The 18,276-nt window shown below is 46.5% G+C and overlaps 1 protein-coding gene across 4 annotated transcripts in view; it reads right to left on the reverse strand.

Annotated features, from left to right (window-relative positions):
* Window positions 1-8,659: 8,659 nt before the first annotated feature.
* SAMM50 (SAMM50 sorting and assembly machinery component) overlaps window positions 8,660-18,276 on the reverse strand; it is a 35,506-nt gene continuing 25,889 nt past the window's right edge. For 2 of the 4 annotated variants that reach the window (XM_045552831.1, XM_045552834.1), the window contains exons 13-16: window positions 14,967-15,113; window positions 14,114-14,255; window positions 9,916-10,029; window positions 8,852-9,491 (exon numbers count right to left, since the gene is read on the reverse strand). In XM_045552831.1, coding sequence (XP_045408787.1) covers window positions 9,416-9,491; window positions 9,916-10,029; window positions 14,114-14,255; window positions 14,967-15,113 — 479 coding nt within the window. In that variant the 3' untranslated portion in view covers window positions 8,852-9,415. Of the gene's footprint in view, window positions 8,832-8,851; window positions 9,492-9,915; window positions 10,030-14,113; window positions 14,256-14,966; window positions 15,114-18,276 lie in introns of those variants that run through there. The other 2 variants (XM_045552832.1, XM_045552833.1) reach the window with 2 other exon arrangements.

The raw sequence follows: 18,276 nt of genomic DNA on the forward strand, positions 1-18,276 counted from the left end.
TTCCAACATACGTCTGTGAAAGAGGCCTGGGAGGAGCGGGCGGTGGGACAGGATGTGCAGCCCCCGAGAGGGAGGAGGGCGCAGCGGGCTGTTGGTGAAGAAATGGCAGGGAAGACCCATTGCGAGGGTTCTCCGCACAGCCCCAGGGGCAGGCCCCTCGGCTGCCATAACTGCAGGTCACTGGAGTGACAGCAGGAAACGGGCCTCCGGGCATGGAATGAGCAGACAGCAGGTGCTGAGGGGGCTCTGGGGCTAAACAGGAGGCCAGACTTTGCCGTTGTGCAAGAGCCACTGGCACGGCGCCCGGCACCTGGCCCGACATCTGGCACATCTGTGTGCTGGAAGAATGAATAAGTGAACAAAGGAAGTGAGAATCTGGCTCTGACTCCTAAGCACATGCTGTTCCCACCCCAAGTCACAGTTTCCTGTTCCCCACCCTCGGAAGAGCAGGGAGGGTGCTCTTTTCAGACAGACAGGAAAGCCGGGGCCCGCCGGGCCTGGGGTGGGACATGGAAAGGAAGGACCAGATTCCAGGTGGTTCGGTCCTGGGGTGGCGGCTGCGACTCATTCGTATGGACGCTTAATTTCTCTGAATTAAAGTTCAGTGATGACTCCTATTGGTTTAACCTTTACTAGACACCGTGACATCTCAGGAAATTCCATCCCATTGAATTTCAACACTTCCTCCCCATGAGGGCAGCATGTTCATTTTCATCCCCAACTTCAGTGTCAAGGCCTTGCCACCGTCTCTTTATCAGGTTCTGGTATTTCCAGCAGTGGCTCTGCCAATTTAGTATTTCAGGGAAATTACGTTTAGATGGGCGGTAATTTCTGGGTATAATAAGATGGAAGCGATTGTATTTGGGTCTCTGACTCAATATAGGAAGGTCACCTTCTATTTCACAGTGATGGATGGATCCAGACTTGCTATTATCTCAACCATGCGATGTCAGAATATTCTAATTGACCAGCGCATCTGTCTAGTGACAAATGTAGGAAATGCTTCCTCTGTTAGAAGCTGACTGATGCAAGCGGGGAGGAGAACGGGCAAGAAAGGCTGTAATTTTCACAGTTGGTCAAACTTCATAGAATGTACTTTCTTTTCAGAAACGATTACTATTTATTTTCCTAACAAGATAATGCTGAATCTCCTTTTGCATGAACATTCTTTGTTCTTAAAAGTTATCTAATGATTTGGCAAAGAATCCGGTAATTTACTTGTCAGGAAACGCCGAGTCTACAGCACAGCTCTGGCTCCGGGATGACCGCAAGCCCCACTCTCAAGCAGAGCGTTGTTTGTCCCTAAAAGCTAGACGGCAGGTTAGACCCCGGCGAGGCAGTGTTGAGACAGCCTCCCGCAGTTCGCTTCTCAAACTGAAATCTGTACGTGTAAACATAGAAACAAGCCTTGCTTAAATTTAAAATTTAATACCAGCCTTTTATTTTTACAGCCTTCTCAGGCGATACCAATGCAGGAAGGACCTGCCGTCTCTCCCTCCTACTGAAATTGTCATTTGGATTGTCTTCTGCCATCCCAGGCAGATTCCTGCCCACAGCACCGACCACACAGACCGTGCACGGGCCTTTCCCCTCCACCAACACCCACTGCCCCTCCAGCAGAGCTAGCATTCAGGAGCTCCTGCTGCGTGCCAGGCGCTTTGCAAACATTTCCTGCTAGATAGGTTTGACTATCTCTCTTTCACAGAATAGGGATCTGAGGGCGGGGAAGTGAACACAGTTTACATCTGATAATAAAAGGAGGGTGTTGACTTCCTAGTTTAGCCTCAGCAAAGAGGGAGTCCCTCCTTATTCAGATCCATAGAAAGCCTCTCGTGCTGTGGGCACTCTCGCAATGACATTGCAAATAACAGAACAGGGCCCCCAAAGTCTCAGACAATTTGCTTTGGATACTGATAGATCATTGGTTCTCAAAGTGTGGTTATGACCCCGTCAGGGTCCTAAGACTCCTTCAGAAGGTCCATGAGGTCAAGACCATTTTTTAAATTTTAAAAAAAAATTTTTAAATTTTATTTTTTGCAGAGACAGGGTCTCGCTATGTTGCCCAGGCTGGCCTAAAATTCCTGGCCTCAAATGATCCTCTGGCCTCCCAGAATGCTGGGATTACAGACATGAGCCATCATGCCCAGAAAGACTATATTTATAATAATTCATTGGGTTGACATTTGTGCTCATGATATAAAGCAACAATGGGTCAAAAGTGCTGGCACTTCAGCACAGATGATGGCAGAAGCATCAAACTGTACTACTGTCATTGTATTCTTCACCAACATGCATGAGGAGTGAAACAAAAATTCCAATTTTACTTAAGAATGAAGCAGTAAAGGCCAGGCACAGTGGCTCATGCCTGTAATCCTAGCACTCTGGGAGGCCGAGGCAGGAGGATCACTTGAGCTCAGGAGTTTGAGACAAGCCTGAGCCAAGAGTAAGACCCTGTCTCTACTAAAAACAGAAAAAATTAGTAGGGCATGGTAGCGTGAACCTGTAGTCCCAACTACTCGGGAGGCCGAGGCAGGAGGATTGCTTGATCCCAGGAGTTTGAGGTTGCAGTGAGCTAGGCTGACGCCACGGCACTCCAGCCTGGGCAACAGAGACCCTGTTGCAAGAGTAAAAAAAGAAAAAAAAAGAATGAAGCAGTAAAAATGCTCAGTGTCATTAAATCTCAGCCCTTTTAACATTCTATGCTCAAATGTTTTAAGCAAAGAGCACTTCTGCTGCATACGGGGGCTCATTTTCCTCCAGGGAAGCCCTGTGCGGTCGGCTCCAAGCTGAATAGCTGCTCTTCTCCTGGAACTTCATTTTTGCCTGAAAGAGCAACTGACAAACCGTGGTTATTCAGACTTGGGTATCTGGCAGACATTTCCTTGAAAATGGATGAAGAGAGCTCCAAGGAAAGCAACTGATAGCATTTGCTGCCAATGATAAAATGTGAGCTTTCAAGTGAAAATTGGAATTTTGGGAAACACGTACCCACCACAAGCTTGGCAGCTTCCCAGTACAGACCCTCCCAGATTTATAACCGTTCAACTTAGAATTTCTCAACTTTATGATGGTATAAAACAGTCGCAATTTCAACGTACAGTATTCAATAAATTGCATGAGATATTCGATATTTTATTATAAAATAAGCCTTGTGTTAGATGATTTTGCCCAACTATAGGCTAGTGTATTGTTCTGAGCAGGTTTAAGATAAGCTAGGCCAAGCTATGACGTGCGGCACGTTAGGAGTATTAAATGTATTTCGACTTACACTATTTTCAACTTACAGTGGGTTTATCGGGACGTAAAGGAGCATCTGTATTTAAAGATTTTCCTGATGCTATGGACATTGATATTAATGAATGTGATCTTTTTATTTTGCATTATCATGACACGTGCTGGCAGTCAGAAGATCCGCAGAACTCGGGAAACCAGTATTTCCAAAACGACCAATGCATGAGGCTACAAGCTCATGCCTGGTGAAGACCCAATCGCAGTGCCTGACAGGGCAGTGGCTCTTAACGTAACCGCATGAGAAACAGTCACGGGCGGGGTTTTGGATTCCACACTGCAACCAACCTTTGAAATACCACCGCTTGTTGAGTTTTGGTGAAGTATCAAAGTATCTTCACAGTTATCTGAAAAGCCTATTAAATATTTTGTCCTCTTTTTCAAATACGTGTCTGCGTGAGGGCAGAGCTTCACATGCTTCAATCAAACAACTCCATCCGCAACAAACTGAATGCAGAGGCAGATGTGAGAATCCATTGGGTTTTGAAGACAGACGTTAACTTCTCGCTAAATTTTTTATTTGGGAAATACATTTTTCATACAATGTTATTGATGTTAGCATGTAACGAGTTCATTATTTTTAAATGAATTAATATTTCAAAAATTTCTCAGTTTCAATTTCCAGTGTGGTAAGTACCAACACCAGCCCACGTGAACAAAAGCCCTTTTGGGGTCCTCAATAATTTTGATAGTGGCAAGGGGTCCTGAGACCGGTAAGTTTGAGAACTACTATGACACATACTCATATGATGAAATCAGTAAAAAAATAAATAAATAAATAAAGGCAAAGAAATTTATATGTAGTTACTTATTCCTGGGGTTCAAGTGTTGGATGTGGACAAGCTTTAAAGGCTGCCCAGGAAGTGGCGAGGTTGTGGAGTCGCCAGTTATCTTCGTATCTGTGAACGGGCACCGACGGCCGGGGAGTGTCACCACTAGATTCAGAACGTGCCGCATCTCAAACCACCCAGCAGAGACGCCCGCGCTCTCCATCACTGCTGGACGACTCCAACTAAGAGCCGTGCTTATGATGACAAACATGAAGATGCAAATGAACGGTGAGAATGCAATAAGTGACAAAAACCGATCTTTCCAAAAGGACTTCATTTTACACATCTGGTTTTAAATAGGTTAAGCCTCATAAGTAAGTCAACACTAGCCTACTCCGTCTACATTTCTAAAAGCTTATATATTCAGCTTGGCCCCTCTCCCCCTCGTTTCTCCCCACTGGGACAGCCGGGAATTGTGCCTGGGGTTCACAGTGGTCTGGTATTTGAGCCCATAAGGGAGCTTGCTCAAGGTCACACAAGTTAGTGACAGAGCTGGGTTCTCGTCCAGCCTGAATCACAAACAGGGACCTACTGTTTGACTCCTTGTATAAAATGTCCCAAAACAGCAAAGCAATCTGTGGTGTTGGAAGTCAGCTGGCATTTAGCATGGAGGCAGAAGGCCCCAGAAAGCCCATGGCTGGCGTCCCTAGAACTGTGGAATCTCTTGCTGAATACACCAAAGTCTTCTCCTTTGACAGAAGAAAAACCTGAGGCCAGAGGAAAGAAGTGGCTGGACTTGACAAACAGCCCAGGCAGGGCGAGGGTGGGGTCCCTGACCTGGGGGGCTTACTGCTCGCCTGTGACAGTTGTCCCCATGTTGAGCCTAAGAAATATTGATTTATGGAAATGCCCCCTATATTTTTAAAGACAGAAATGATTTCAGGAGTTTGGCAAGGCTTTGCCCTGAAGGAAAATGTGAACGTGTTAGTTCACATATCAAAAGCTGCCTGGCTTCAGGAGGGTGCCTCAATGGTCAGTAGCAGCTGCATTCCAAGGTGACGCTGAAGTCTCAAGCCTGTGGCTCTCACCTGCTTTGAACCACAAAGCAGGTTTTGCATGGAGCCACGGATGGGAGCTGATCAATAAAGACATGCCGGCCGAGACGGGCCTGAGACGGACCCATGCTGTTAAAGCAATTAGCATAAGGGACAGCTCTTGCTTGACTTCTGAAAATTCTGTCATAGTACACTATAACCAGAGCCACGATGTCTCTGTTTTTGCTAAAGTGATAGCTTTATCTTAAAACTTAGAAGTTTGTCCTAAAAAGATTTTGTAACCATTTGTTCACATAGATAGAGTTAATTAAGGGATCTGTAGAAGCCTTTTGGGAGACTTTGAACCTAAAATGAACTACCTGTTATTATGTAAATCTGTCACCCCTGGCAACCAAACACTGTACCTATAAATACTATCGTAAAACTTCATTGCCTCACGATTGACAGGAAAATCATGTAGTCTCCCAAGTACCCTCCTTTACCTATCTTCATATATCTATTCTTCATAAACTATATTTTTGCCTCTGCATACTATTTTTATTTCTATTTCCTACTATTTTTTCAGCCTTTGCGACAACCCCTGCCTGAGGGACCCGATTTTTTGCTGGGAGCGTAGCAAACTCCCCCATCCCCACAAGACATGCCTCCTCCCTGAGCACGTTCAGATGCTTCCGCTCCTGATGTGTCCAAGCCGGGGACAAGTGATGCAGCAGAGAACTAGGTGAGCACCTGGGAGCGCTGCGGGGACACCTGCCTCCCAGCTCCAGCCCACGGCCGCCCGTAGGGACGCAGACCTTTTGGTTGTCAGATCCAATTTTTTAAGAGAAGCAAGAAATTGGGATTTTTGAATACAGCCTCCTGATTTTAAACAATGTTCACCTTATTTAAAACACAGTTCCCCAATCTGGACTAAGCAATCCTGTTGTCTGCTTTGTGGTGACGTTTAACACAGTAACTGTCACGAGTTGTATCTGACTCACTTCAGTTTTGACCTGGGGCCGCATGAAGCATATATAAAATCTTACTTGTTGATGTTCTTATTGTTATAATTAATATTGACAATTTAATTCTAAAAACGTCGATTAAATGAAGTCAATAAATTTCATTTTTCTATTTATGTTTCCCTTTAAATTACACTTTAAGTTTTTATTCTATTTCGTAATAAAAAACACTGTGGTCCCCAGGAAAAGTTTCTGATATTTTGTGTGGCAGTCAATGTGTTAAACATGTGATGCATTTCAGCACCCCTAACTGTCCGAAAGGTAAGTTTATCTGGTCTTTAAAAAAAAAGAAGGAATTTGGAAATTAAAGAGAGTTCTTAGGCCGAGGAGCTGTGGGGTATGGGAGGACATCAAAGTGAAGGGCCTTTGCAGGAATCACCCTGAGGGCAAAACGCGGCCCGATGGCGCATCAGCTGCTTGTCCTGAGTCCCGGTCACTGCGGCACTTGGCAGAGCAGTGTGCTCCCTGGCCGGGTCAGACTTGCAGACAGCAGACAGTACACGTGTGCCATACGGCGCGGCTTGGCACGCACGCCACTCCTGGAACCGTTTGGAAGAGGTCGTAGTGTGTGCACAGAGAGCACCACGAATTCCCGTGACGGAGGGGTGACCTGCCATGGCAGGCTGTCCTTCAGGAAGCGTCGTGAAGGCCAGGCTCCCTGATCAGTCTCCCGGTTAGGAATGGAAGGTGCCTGGCCCGGCAGGCTCCTGGCAAGGAGGCGGCGCGTTCTCCATCAGAACGAGCAGCCAGCTGCACAGCACGTCCCTCGCACAATAGAGCAAAAGGCTAATTAAGCAGATACCAAACTCTGTTCCAGCCCAGGACATCCGGTATTTTGAGACGAAATGGAGTAACATTAAGAGGCAAAGAATCACGGCGCCAAGGTGATGCTTCACGGAGGATTTGTTATGCTTTTCATCTTTCTTTTCTGTCTGACCTCTCAAAAATAGCAGCTATGAAAAATTACTTCCCACAATGAGCTTGCCTTATTTCTGGGCTTTCACGGAAAGCACTGTGTTAAGTGCTTCTGGCTTTATCTCTAGTCTGCCCACTGAATACCACCTGAGAATGAACAGAATTCCCAATTGTACCCAATGCCTCCACTGTTTTCATTTCCCCTCACAAAGGCGCAGCCTGTGGAGTCCGCCTGTGAATTGAACATGTCGCATCCGCACTGGAGACAGCTGGACCTGGTGTGCTTTAATTAAGGAGCTGGCTCCAGACCCGGGTAACTGGCACTTGCTGGATTAAACATGCACCTTTCCAAAAATGACTTCTCTGGGCTCTCCACAGACGCAGTGGATGAATTCTCAAAGGTCATGGTGTCTGAGTTTCGTTATTCAGATTGCACTGTTCTAAATTTATAGTCTGAACATGACAATGCAGCATGGGTTTATTTTGCCACAGGCCTAAATAAGAAAATGTAAATAATAAATAATTTAGGGAAAAAAGTATATTTTCCCATGTCCCCAACTATTAAAAGGAAGGCAAAATTGTTTTTCTTCTGACATATTCTCTGCAAAATCCCTGTAGCTCATGCAGGCAATGAGGTTGAGACAGTCAGTCCTTGGGGGCCTGAGAGCTTGGATGTGGGTGCCTGGACTCAATCCCGCGGTCACTTGGCAAAGACATGAACAACAGGTTACAGGCAGGCCTGAGAGTGACGGGGGAATCCAAAGGTAAAGCGTCCCCGCGGTGGCCTCCCGGGGCACCACGGCAACACGGCAGGTGTTTACACGGCACCACGTCCCAGTGCCCCGAACTTGTGATCATGTTGCATAACGCAACAAGGAGAATGAAGGTCGCAGATAGAATTACGGTTGTCAATCAGCTGACCCTAAAATAAAATTTCCTGGTTTATCTTGGTGGGCCCCATGTCATCACAAGAGTCCTCAAGGGACAGCAGAGAGAGGCAGAAGAGGCAGAGGCAGAGAGAGATGGACGGTGCTGGCTTTGAGGATGGGGAAGGGTCCATTAGCCAAGGAATGTGGGCGGCCGCTAGAAACTGGCAAAGACAAGGAAAACTTCCTCCCTCTGAGCCCTCGAAAGGAACATAACCCTGCCGATGACACCCTGATTTTACCCTGGTGGGAACCATTTTGGACTTCTGATCTCCAGACTGCAAGATAATTAACATGTGTTGTTTTAAGCTACTAGGGTTGTGGTGATTTGTTAGAGCAGCCACAGGAAACCAACGTAGTAGTCTTATTAATACTGCTGCATGTCTACAGTTTCCCTCTTTGCCTCAGTGTCCCTAATATGGCTATGTCTCCCGTGCCACTCACACTCCAGCCCCCAGCACTGTGACTCCTGCCAGCTGCCGTGGCCTCCCCTGGCATCGCCCAGCGCGGCAGGCTGAGCGCCACCCCACCCCCCCCCGCCCCTGCTCCCCGGCTCTGCTGAATACTTGACACCTGCTACTCGGGAGCCAAACACTGAGACTCGAAGGGTCTGGGAGGTGCGTGTGAAAGGACCAGGCTGTCCTCGGGAAAGGCCAGCCTGGGACACGGTGGTCAGTAAAAGCAAATCATACCCACAACGCCCCTGAGTGTGCGTCTTTACAATTTATTGACCTGGTTGCCCACCAGGACCGCAGTCAAAGAATTGCTCAGCCGTGGCAGGGACGACACACTGCTGCCCAGGTCCCAGAGCTTCTCCCGGAGGGCATCAGCTACAGGAACCTGATCCCAGCTCCAAACTGGACGCCATCACATATCCTTAAAATAAAAAAGGGAGAAATCAGATCCCACGGCCCGCTCTGCGCGCCCTGCCATTTTCCTCGGCAGCACCCTGCCCGCCGCCCGCCGCCCGCCTTCCTGCCTGCCTCGCCCTGGCGGCCCTGCCGCCTCCTGTGCAGGTGCAGAACCAGCCTTTGGAGGCTGGCAAAGGGAAGAAATGGAGCCATAAACACTCCCCTCCTCACCTCCTTTATGTCCCCCAATCCCAACAGCGAGGACAGAGAGGCAGGGGAGTGGGAAGGACAGAGGAGGGTGGGGGAGCGGCTGGGGGCAGGTAGGTGGGCAGAACTCAAGGCCTGCCCAGACCCCAGAAGGCCCGGGGGCTTAGGAAGATGGCAGCATCGCGGCCCCACAGAGATTTGGCCTAACCACCTCTCAGACCTTCTCCTGACCCAGGACAGCTGCAAAGAGGTCACATCGGTCACAACACCTGCCATGAGCTGACACTCTGCAGGTGGGATTCCATGCGCTGGTGATAACCCGCTGACAGAACACTTTTGGATGAGCAAACAGGCTCCGGTCACACAGCTGAGAAGCGACACGGCAGGACTCTGGACCCAGGCTCAGGAGCACTCACAGGCCTTGCTCTTTCTGACACATCGCTGCCTCAGCCCTGAGGACGCACAGCTGTGGGGCAGCCTGTCGTTGGGACGGCACACATGCACCGTGGCCCTCGGGCTCACTGCCCACCTACAACCTGTGCTTGGGGGCAAGACCAATGCTGCATATTTGGGACAAACTGGGCCTAACCTAGGGACCCAAACTCACAAGGGAAAATGACATTCAGAATCCCAAACAACCGCCAGTTAGAGCATTGTAAAATGCAGCGTTTTGCAAGCTGTGGGCAATTTCTAGAAGAGACCAGCCAACAAAATAGCTCCTCACTCAGAAGAGAATGGACATTTCTACCGTTGTAACACCCGTGCCCTCACCTGACCAGAGGATTCGCAGCGTATGAAAACTGGCAGGAAGTTTTCCTTTTTCAACCTGACTCTGAGCAAGGAACCAAAATATCTGATCCACGAAGAGATTCAAGACACATCATTATTAACATTCCACTGACCTTCCAGGGATCCTGGTGTCCATCGGGCAACGGCAGCAGTGGGCGAGACCTAACCAGAAGCAATATCTGCACCCCTCTGTGATCCACAGTGACAGCATAAACCATCCCAACATCCTTAAAAGGCAAGAATCCAAACCAAAACCTGACTGCACATGTACTGCTTAGTTGTGTTCAAATCTAAACGGTTTGTTTTTATATTTTACATCATCAGCTCTGTCAAAGTGATCTATGCCTACATCCACTACTTGTCTGAAAATAAGCTATGAGCTGAAAAATAAGCTGTTGGCTTACGAAATTCAGAAAACAAGTAGGCATTCCTATTCACTCTAGCTACAAACATTAAACAACTTTACAATCACAGGTTTATGTTCAAAGACCATATAAACACGTCGCAGAAAAAAACACCCACTACAAACATTCACAGCAGCATTGCAAAGTTGCACAAGGCCAGCCTCAAGTACCCACCTTCTGTTGTGTGCCCACTGGGCTAGATCTAGGCCCACGAGGGTCCCCCATCTCTCTCCCTCCCACCCCTCACTGTGTTGGTGCAGGCCCCCCGGTGGTCCCCCACCTGCCTCTGACCCAGCACCGCCAGTGTCAGCGTGAGGGTGTTTAGGAAGGTCACACTGACGGCACCCTTGGGGCCCTGCACCCCATCTCCCGCCGTATGTCAGGGGCATCTCCCATGGGCCCCCACTTGTACCACCACGTGCTACTCTAGTCACGAGGAACTCTCCGTGGACAGGGCAGATGAAGCCCTGAACCCAAACACCTGGGCAGACACCACGGGGAAAAAGGCCACCGGGGCTGGGAGGCAGAGCGTTGGGAGACGAAGGCAAGCAGAACCCCAGGGCCTCCCCAGGCGCCGCCTCTGCTTCTGCAGAACGCTGCTCTGCCGCCCACCGACACCCACCCCCGCACAGCTCCCGCCTCCCGCGGGGGCACCGCCCTGCCCATCTTCTGCTCGCCCACGGCTGTCCTTCGGGAAGATCCCACTCAGGCATCAGCTCCTCAAGGCCCTCTCAACTCCCTCCGCAGCCGAGACGATCTGCTTTCCTGTCTTCCCTGCTACCAACCGTGAGCTGCTCTCCCAAGCGAGTCTGCTTTGACCTGTCCCTGGGCCTCCCGAGACTGCATTTGCTAAGACACCAAGTGACAGAATGCGGTTAGAGCCAGAGCAAACAGCACCATAAATCACCTCCAGTGTAAAATTTAGCCAACAGTTCAAAACTGTTACCATTTTTGTAAAGGTCTGAACTTCTAATTACAGTGCTCCGCGGTAACTATGGGGGGATATCTCGGGATGATTTCTACATACACAATCCCCACCCTGCCTGTTGCCAAATTTTAGAAACAAAGATTAATTCTGACAACAGCACTCAAACTTCACAAAATTCCAACTTTGATGATAACACTTCAAACAAAGCCACACACTGAGTGAAAGTGACTTCTGCACTCAAGGGTGCCAGGCTGCCCCTGTGACAGTGTTCACTGCCCACACTGAACATTTGCAGCAACCACGATGGCAAAACAGAGCTGCTGCCCAGCCGGGGGGCAGGGGAGCTTCCTTCTGGTCCGATCTTTAAATATCGCATGCACAGTATGCTTCCTCCTTTCACATTTTGAAATTAGTCTCTGGAACATATTTTTCAGATTTAACCAGAAGACAGAGAGGCAAAGCTAAAAGGTAAATGTAACCATTCTCTGGAACAATTCTTTGAGAAAGGGTAGCGGCTCCTAAAAGCAGGGCTGACTTTGCAGAGCACGCTGACACCCAGTGGCTGCAAACAGTACTGCGACGCCAGTGACTGCAGCAGGGGCAGCAGACAGGGACGCTGGTGCACCCCAGGGCAGTGGGGAGCGTGTCTGGCTGAAGGAGTCCCAGTCTGCCTTTGACAAGGCCCCAGGAGATCCGGAGGGCCACCACAGTCCGAGAAGTACTGGCTCAGCCAGCCTCATCACACACCCGCATTCTGACTCAGTCGGTGCTGGTGCAGAATCACCGCAGCGCCTCTGGTGCCCCTGCAAGGATTCCAGTGAGCAGCCGGTTGCCAAGCCACGGAGACTGACACCCCAGCTGTGGTGGGAATAGGGCTCCATGCAAAGAAACATGCAAAACTAGCCTCATTCGTTGAAGACCGTAAGGGCGTGGGGAATCTTGGCTAAGGGGTTATCTAATGCACAACCTTGCTCTAATAGAAAGGTGCATATTTTTTCACATTTTACTATCCCTGAAATCAAGACACATAACCCATTTGTGGCTTGTCACAAACAGCTGGCAGCAGCCACAAGGTGATGATGTGGGGGGCAATGCCTTCTACAGGAACTCGGTTCCCTTTGTAAGTAAAGAGCTGGCCACGGGGAGGGTGTAGCAGCAGCAGTGACATGAAGAACCACCATTTCCTGACAGCACGCCAGGCAGGGCTCTAAGTGCTTTGCGTGCATTTGATTCATTTAGTTTTCAAAACTGCAAAATAGTCACTATCGTTACTGTCCATTCTCGGGACACAAAAATGGAGACCCAGAGAGGTTAAGTAACTCATTCTAGGTCACACAGCCACACAGAGTGGCCAAGCTGGGAGCAAGAACAGGCAGCTGGGCTCCAGAGAGCACAAGTAGTCCATGTGACTAAACCCTTTTCAGTGTTTGCTTTGTGTGGAGGACAGGCAAGGTGTGGAGGTGAGCTGGCACCTGTGAAGGCACCTGCAGGCTCTCATCACCAGGCAGCCGCAGCAGCCTGACAGCCCCCGCCGGGCCCCCAGATGCAGAGTGGATCTGAATTAGCCTTCCAGGAAGAGTGTCGAGAACAGATTCTACTAAAGTGACAACCACAAAGGATTTGAATGGCAGATCTGGAACTGCACCCAGGTAAGCATGCTCTCTCGAAAGCCTGCCAGTGCGGTGATCCTTTAACAAGTCCCAGCACCTACGAGGCTGACGGAGAAGGCAGCGGGAGGAAAAATGGTACCGTATCTCCTTAAACGAGGACAAACTACAACAACACGTTTGAAACCACACCACCCCTTGGTGGCAACATAAGAGCAGACACAAAAATGAAGAGAAAAAATACAGCCCAGAGCACGGAATGTATAAACATAAAAATAATAAGAGGCAATATAAACACTGTTATGGACTGAATGTTTGTGTCCCCCCAAAATCCATATGTTGAAGTCCTAACCCGCAACATGATGGCATTTGGGGGCGGGATCTTTGGGAGGCAATTGGGTTTAAATGAAATCATGAGTGTGGGCCCTCATGGTGGGATTAGAGCCCTCCTAAGAAGAGACACCGGGGGGCATGCTTGTCCCCTTCCTCTACCATGTGAGGACACAGTGACAAGGCTGCAAGCCAGGTCACCAGGCACCAAATCTGCTGGCACCTTGATCTTGGACTTCCCATCCTCCAGAACTGTGAGAAAATAAATGTCTGTTGTTTAAGTCACCCAGCCCATAGTGTTTTGTTACAGCAGCCAGAGCTGACTGAGACACACTATAATGACAATAGTGTGAATTTCTGAAATAGAATTTGTTTCCATAATAGTAAATAGCCTTATACCACATTCATCCATGTTATTTGTTTTTAATTTTTATATTTTCTGTAGAGACAGGGTCTCACGATGTTATCCAGGCTGGTCTTGAGCTCCCGGACTCAAGTGATCCTCCAGCCTTGGCCTCCCAAAATGCTGGGATTACAGGCATGAGTCACTGTGCCCAGCCATCCGTGTAATATTTAGCAAATCTTTTCTCAATAAAAGAAAGTGGAGGAGGAGGCCAAGATGGTGGGTCCCTCTGCTCTCAATGTTGAGCCCTCTGCAGCCAGGCACGAAGCCTCGCCTGCCCCAATCTCCCCAGAGGCCCTGGCCTGCAAGGTGAACCACCAGAAACACTGAATGCAGGACCAACACGCCTTGTCAATTCCTCCAGCCAGACCCTCGAGGGGCACCCACTACCTTGGGCACAATAAGCGCAAAGCATCTGTGGGACGGGGATGGGGATGGGGATGGGAATATGTCACATTTGATGAAGAAAAACCTAATGGAGAAAAAAACATATATTTTCATTCTTTTTGCTAACTAACTATTCTATTTCTCTTAAAATCCTGAACCTTAAAAGCCACTGATGAAATCAACTGTGTCCAATACAAAATAAGATTACTGGAGAGTGTGATGGAATTGCGGAAGATAATCCCCAGCACGCACCTGTCGCCCCTCTGCACTCCCATGGGGACGCAGTAATTAAGTTCCAGCCGAGCGATGTTGCCAAGCCTGAGGACGATGCCGGCACCGTAGGACCAGCGGATGCACTCAGCCAGCTTGCGAATATGAGCTTTGGGGCCCTCCCCTGAAAAGAGAAAGATGTGTGAGCAGCAGCGTGTGGCTCATCCTTTCACAGTTGTCCTCAGACAGGCCCTGGCTCTCTCCCTTCCTGTGCCCAGGGGTAATTTTTAAAGCTTGGCCTAGATAGTCAAGGAGAATGCATGAAGTGACACTGGGACCCAAATCAAGAGCAGGCTTGGAACCACACTTACTCACTGCCCCAGAATAGGCCAAGCCTTCTCAATTCTTTAGGTCTGGTGTATTTTGTTCCCTTCGCTTAGAATGGTTTTTCCCCAACCCCTGACCTTCTGAGAAGTCCCACTCCAAGTTCAAGGGCCTTGTCTGGTGTGAAGCTTTGGAGGCACCTTGAGCTAGATACAGCTGCTGTGATTCTCCTCTGGACCTGAGCTCCCTGAGGAAGGCACTCAATCCTCCTCAGCTCTGTGGCCCCAACGACTGGTATATAGTAAGTGCTCGAGAAGTCGAGAAGTGTTTGTTGAATAAATACTTTGTAAGAACATTTGATGATTATTTTTCTTGCATGCTTCATTCATTCAACCAACAACTTAATTCTGGGCACTATATTAGGTGTTATGGAAATGTTTTTTAAAGTAAGGCACAGTCTCTAAAATTAAAGACTAGGTAATCTAAAAAGATAGACACCTATTTGCGCACTGGGCTGTTAAACATAAAAACTATTGTACTATAATGGTTTCTCTAATCGTGCAAGCTTTACCGTAGTTGAGGTTGCAGAGGTTTCCTGCATTGAGAAAAAAGTGTGTTCGGAAAAGTTCTCCAAAGCCACCCTGGCCTGGCCGGAAGGGTAACGGGGTGTACAGGTGCAGGCCACCGGCCCAGTATGCTTCTCCACCAAGGTAGTCTCCTAATCCAGGGAGGAAGCCAGAGCAAAAACAAGGTCAACAAATTTAAAATCACATTAACTCTCCACAACTGACAGAAGCAAGATCTACGTCCTATGCATGACACCACACAGTGCTCAATTTTGTTGCTAGTTGTTCTCTCAACGCCTCATGTTGCTGGCCTGATTTTAAATCATCATTCTTTTTCTCCTGGTTTGTTTTACAATTAGATTTACCTGAGGGGGGTGGGAAGCCAATGTCATTAAGGAAAGAATAAACTCAGTAATTTATCACAGTTGTAAAATGCTTAGAATAAAAGAAGTGAATCTCATGAAAATTGTTTTATCCACAAATGTAGATTATCAAATCACTTCCACCTGGAGGATGATACGCATTATTCTGCAAAATTTCCAAGGCCACAATATAGAGAGACAAAATGCAGAAAATGTCTCTGTAGTTTCTGGAAACAGTCACACACACCATTAATCAAAAGACACAGAGTGTCCACTACCCGCTGCACAGACAGTGTTCTAGCTCAGTGTCTTGAGAGCAGACTATTTTTTAATGGCTCATGACCGCTTGGATTTAGGTTACTTTTGCTAAAATTCAAGACTATCCACCAAGAGAATGTATTTGCATTATTTCTAAAAATGCTCCCATCCATTCCATTTTAACCATATATAGCCATTAACATCAAAGCAACAAAAAAAACCCTCCAACCCTGATGTTTATACTTTGTTGCAAAATACTATTTATAAAGTCTTAGTCCTCTCTAATACAAAATGACAGACCATGGAAAAGAAAAATATTGGATGTCTCCAAGATTAACCTCAAGGAATAAATGGTTGATTCATTTAAAGACTTCAGTAACCCGTCTACTTAACCCCTCTAATACTGAAGTTCTAAAGGGAACAAAGAATGGACAAATACTAGCAGACAGACTTTGGTTTTGTTTCCCAGAAACTGTCCCCTATCTTTTCTTAAATAACTTACTGTATTCTGATCATAAAAGTAATATGCTCACTATAGAAAATGTGATTAACATACAGAAATAGAGCAAAAAGGGAAAATATTTTAATTTCTTCCATTCAGAGATAAACAGCGAACATCCTGGTGTTCTTTTTTCCAGTGAATTATAACCTATAATGCATAATTAAGTAAGTAAATAAAATGTGGCTCATTTATATATGAATATATACAAAGGGCATTTTCAGTCTTGCCTTTTTTTCAGTTTTAATATATCATAAGCATCTTCTCCTAATGCTTTATGTTGTTTGAAAATACCATTTTTATGCCTGAATAATAACACAGATGTGCCAAAATTTAATTATCCATTTCTCCTCTATTGTCATAGTGGTCTCTAACTTCTTCATAGTGGACATTAACCCATGACGAGTATTGTTGCACATACACTTGTTTGAACTCTCACTCAAACACACATATAGAAAAGTACACACGTGCCAAGTGTACAGCTCAACAGACCTCCACACAAACGCACCTGTGTAAGGAGAACCCAGATGGAGACCAGAACACGACCCTTCTGATCACTACCTGCCACCCACACCAAGCGCGGCCACAGACTGGCTTAGCCTGTCTCCAAACTTTAGTCAAATGGCATCTTATAGCAGGTATTTCTCTGGGTCTGGCTTTCTTTTTTTTTACACGTTCCTGAGATTCATTCACGCCACCATTCAGCCACAGCTACGATCTGTTCTTCACCACAGTGGGAGACGCCACTAATTGTCGGCACCTCCTATTGTTGATGGGCATTTGGGTTTCCAGTTCCCAGCGTGGGGCTATCATTGATAGTATTAATAATAACACACACACACACACACACACACACACACACACACATATTTTACAGCTCTCGATACATCAAATTGTTTTCATAAAAAGTTACAGAAATTTGCATCCTTGCCCACAAAATCTTGCCAGTCGCCTCTTTGATAGGGAACATGTGGAATATCATTGTGTTTTACTTTTCAGGCAAGTGAAGAAAGACTTCTAAACCTTCATATAGTCAGCATATCATACTTGCTTATAATAAAAGAAAATAAAACTATCAAAAAATTGTTCCTTTTCTAAAAAAATTACACTCTAATGAAGCACTCTCAAAACAAGTGAAAAGGAATAATTAATACTTCACACAAAAATTTATGTAGAGTTCGGTCATTGTTTATAATGACATAAAAATGGAATCAACAAACATATTAAACAATTTAAGAAAATCAGGGTAGAATATTTTATAATGGAATAATATGCAGCCTTTTAACTGACGTTTTTAAAGTTTTAATAACATGTAGAGACACCTCTGACATAATGTCAAGTGTCACAGAGGGTTCCAGGAATCTCACACACTGCTGGAAGGAATACATTGAAACAACCTTTCTAGAGAGCAAGATAAAGCCTTAAAAATACTCAAAATCCTTTGATCTAGAAATTCCACATCTAGAACTTTATATTAAAGTAAAACTTACAGAAGAGCACAAAGATTCAGTTAGAAGACTAATGTGTTGTTTTATAATAATAATAAGAAGAACACAGACTAAATGTCCAAAACTTGGGATTTGGTTTAAAAAAATTATAGTATAAAAAAGTATGGTACAAAACATGTGGCTGTTACAATGAAAAGGTATTTATCTTTCTCACTCATTACAAGTGAAAATGCAAATGGTACAGCCACTTAAGAAGCCAATCCGGCAGTTTCTTACAAAGGTAAGCATGCTCTTACCATATGATCAAGGCATCTGTGCTCCTTGGTATTTACCCAACTGATCTCAAAACTTATGTCCACACAAAAACCTGCACACAAATGTTTACAGAAGCTTTATTCATAATTGCCAAACACTCAACCAAGATGTCCTTCAGGAGGCGAATGGATAAACAAACTATGGTACATCCATACAACGAAATATTATTCAGCAATAAAAAGAAATGAGCTCTCAAATCCCCCCAAAGACATGAAGGGACCTTAAATGCCATTACTATGTAAACGGAGATAATTTGAAAACACTACACACTATGTGCTTCCAACTCTATGACATTCAGGAAAAGGCAAAACTATGGAGACAATAAAAAGACCTGCGGTTGCCAGTAATTTGGTAGGAAGACAAAAGGGGGCACAGGAGGAGCACAGGGACTCTGAGGACTCCGTGTGCCACTGTAACACTGTGTGCACGACAT

Source organism: Lemur catta, chromosome 6 (assembly GCF_020740605.2).
Source record: "Lemur catta isolate mLemCat1 chromosome 6, mLemCat1.pri, whole genome shotgun sequence".
NCBI lineage: Eukaryota > Metazoa > Chordata > Mammalia > Primates > Lemuridae > Lemur > Lemur catta.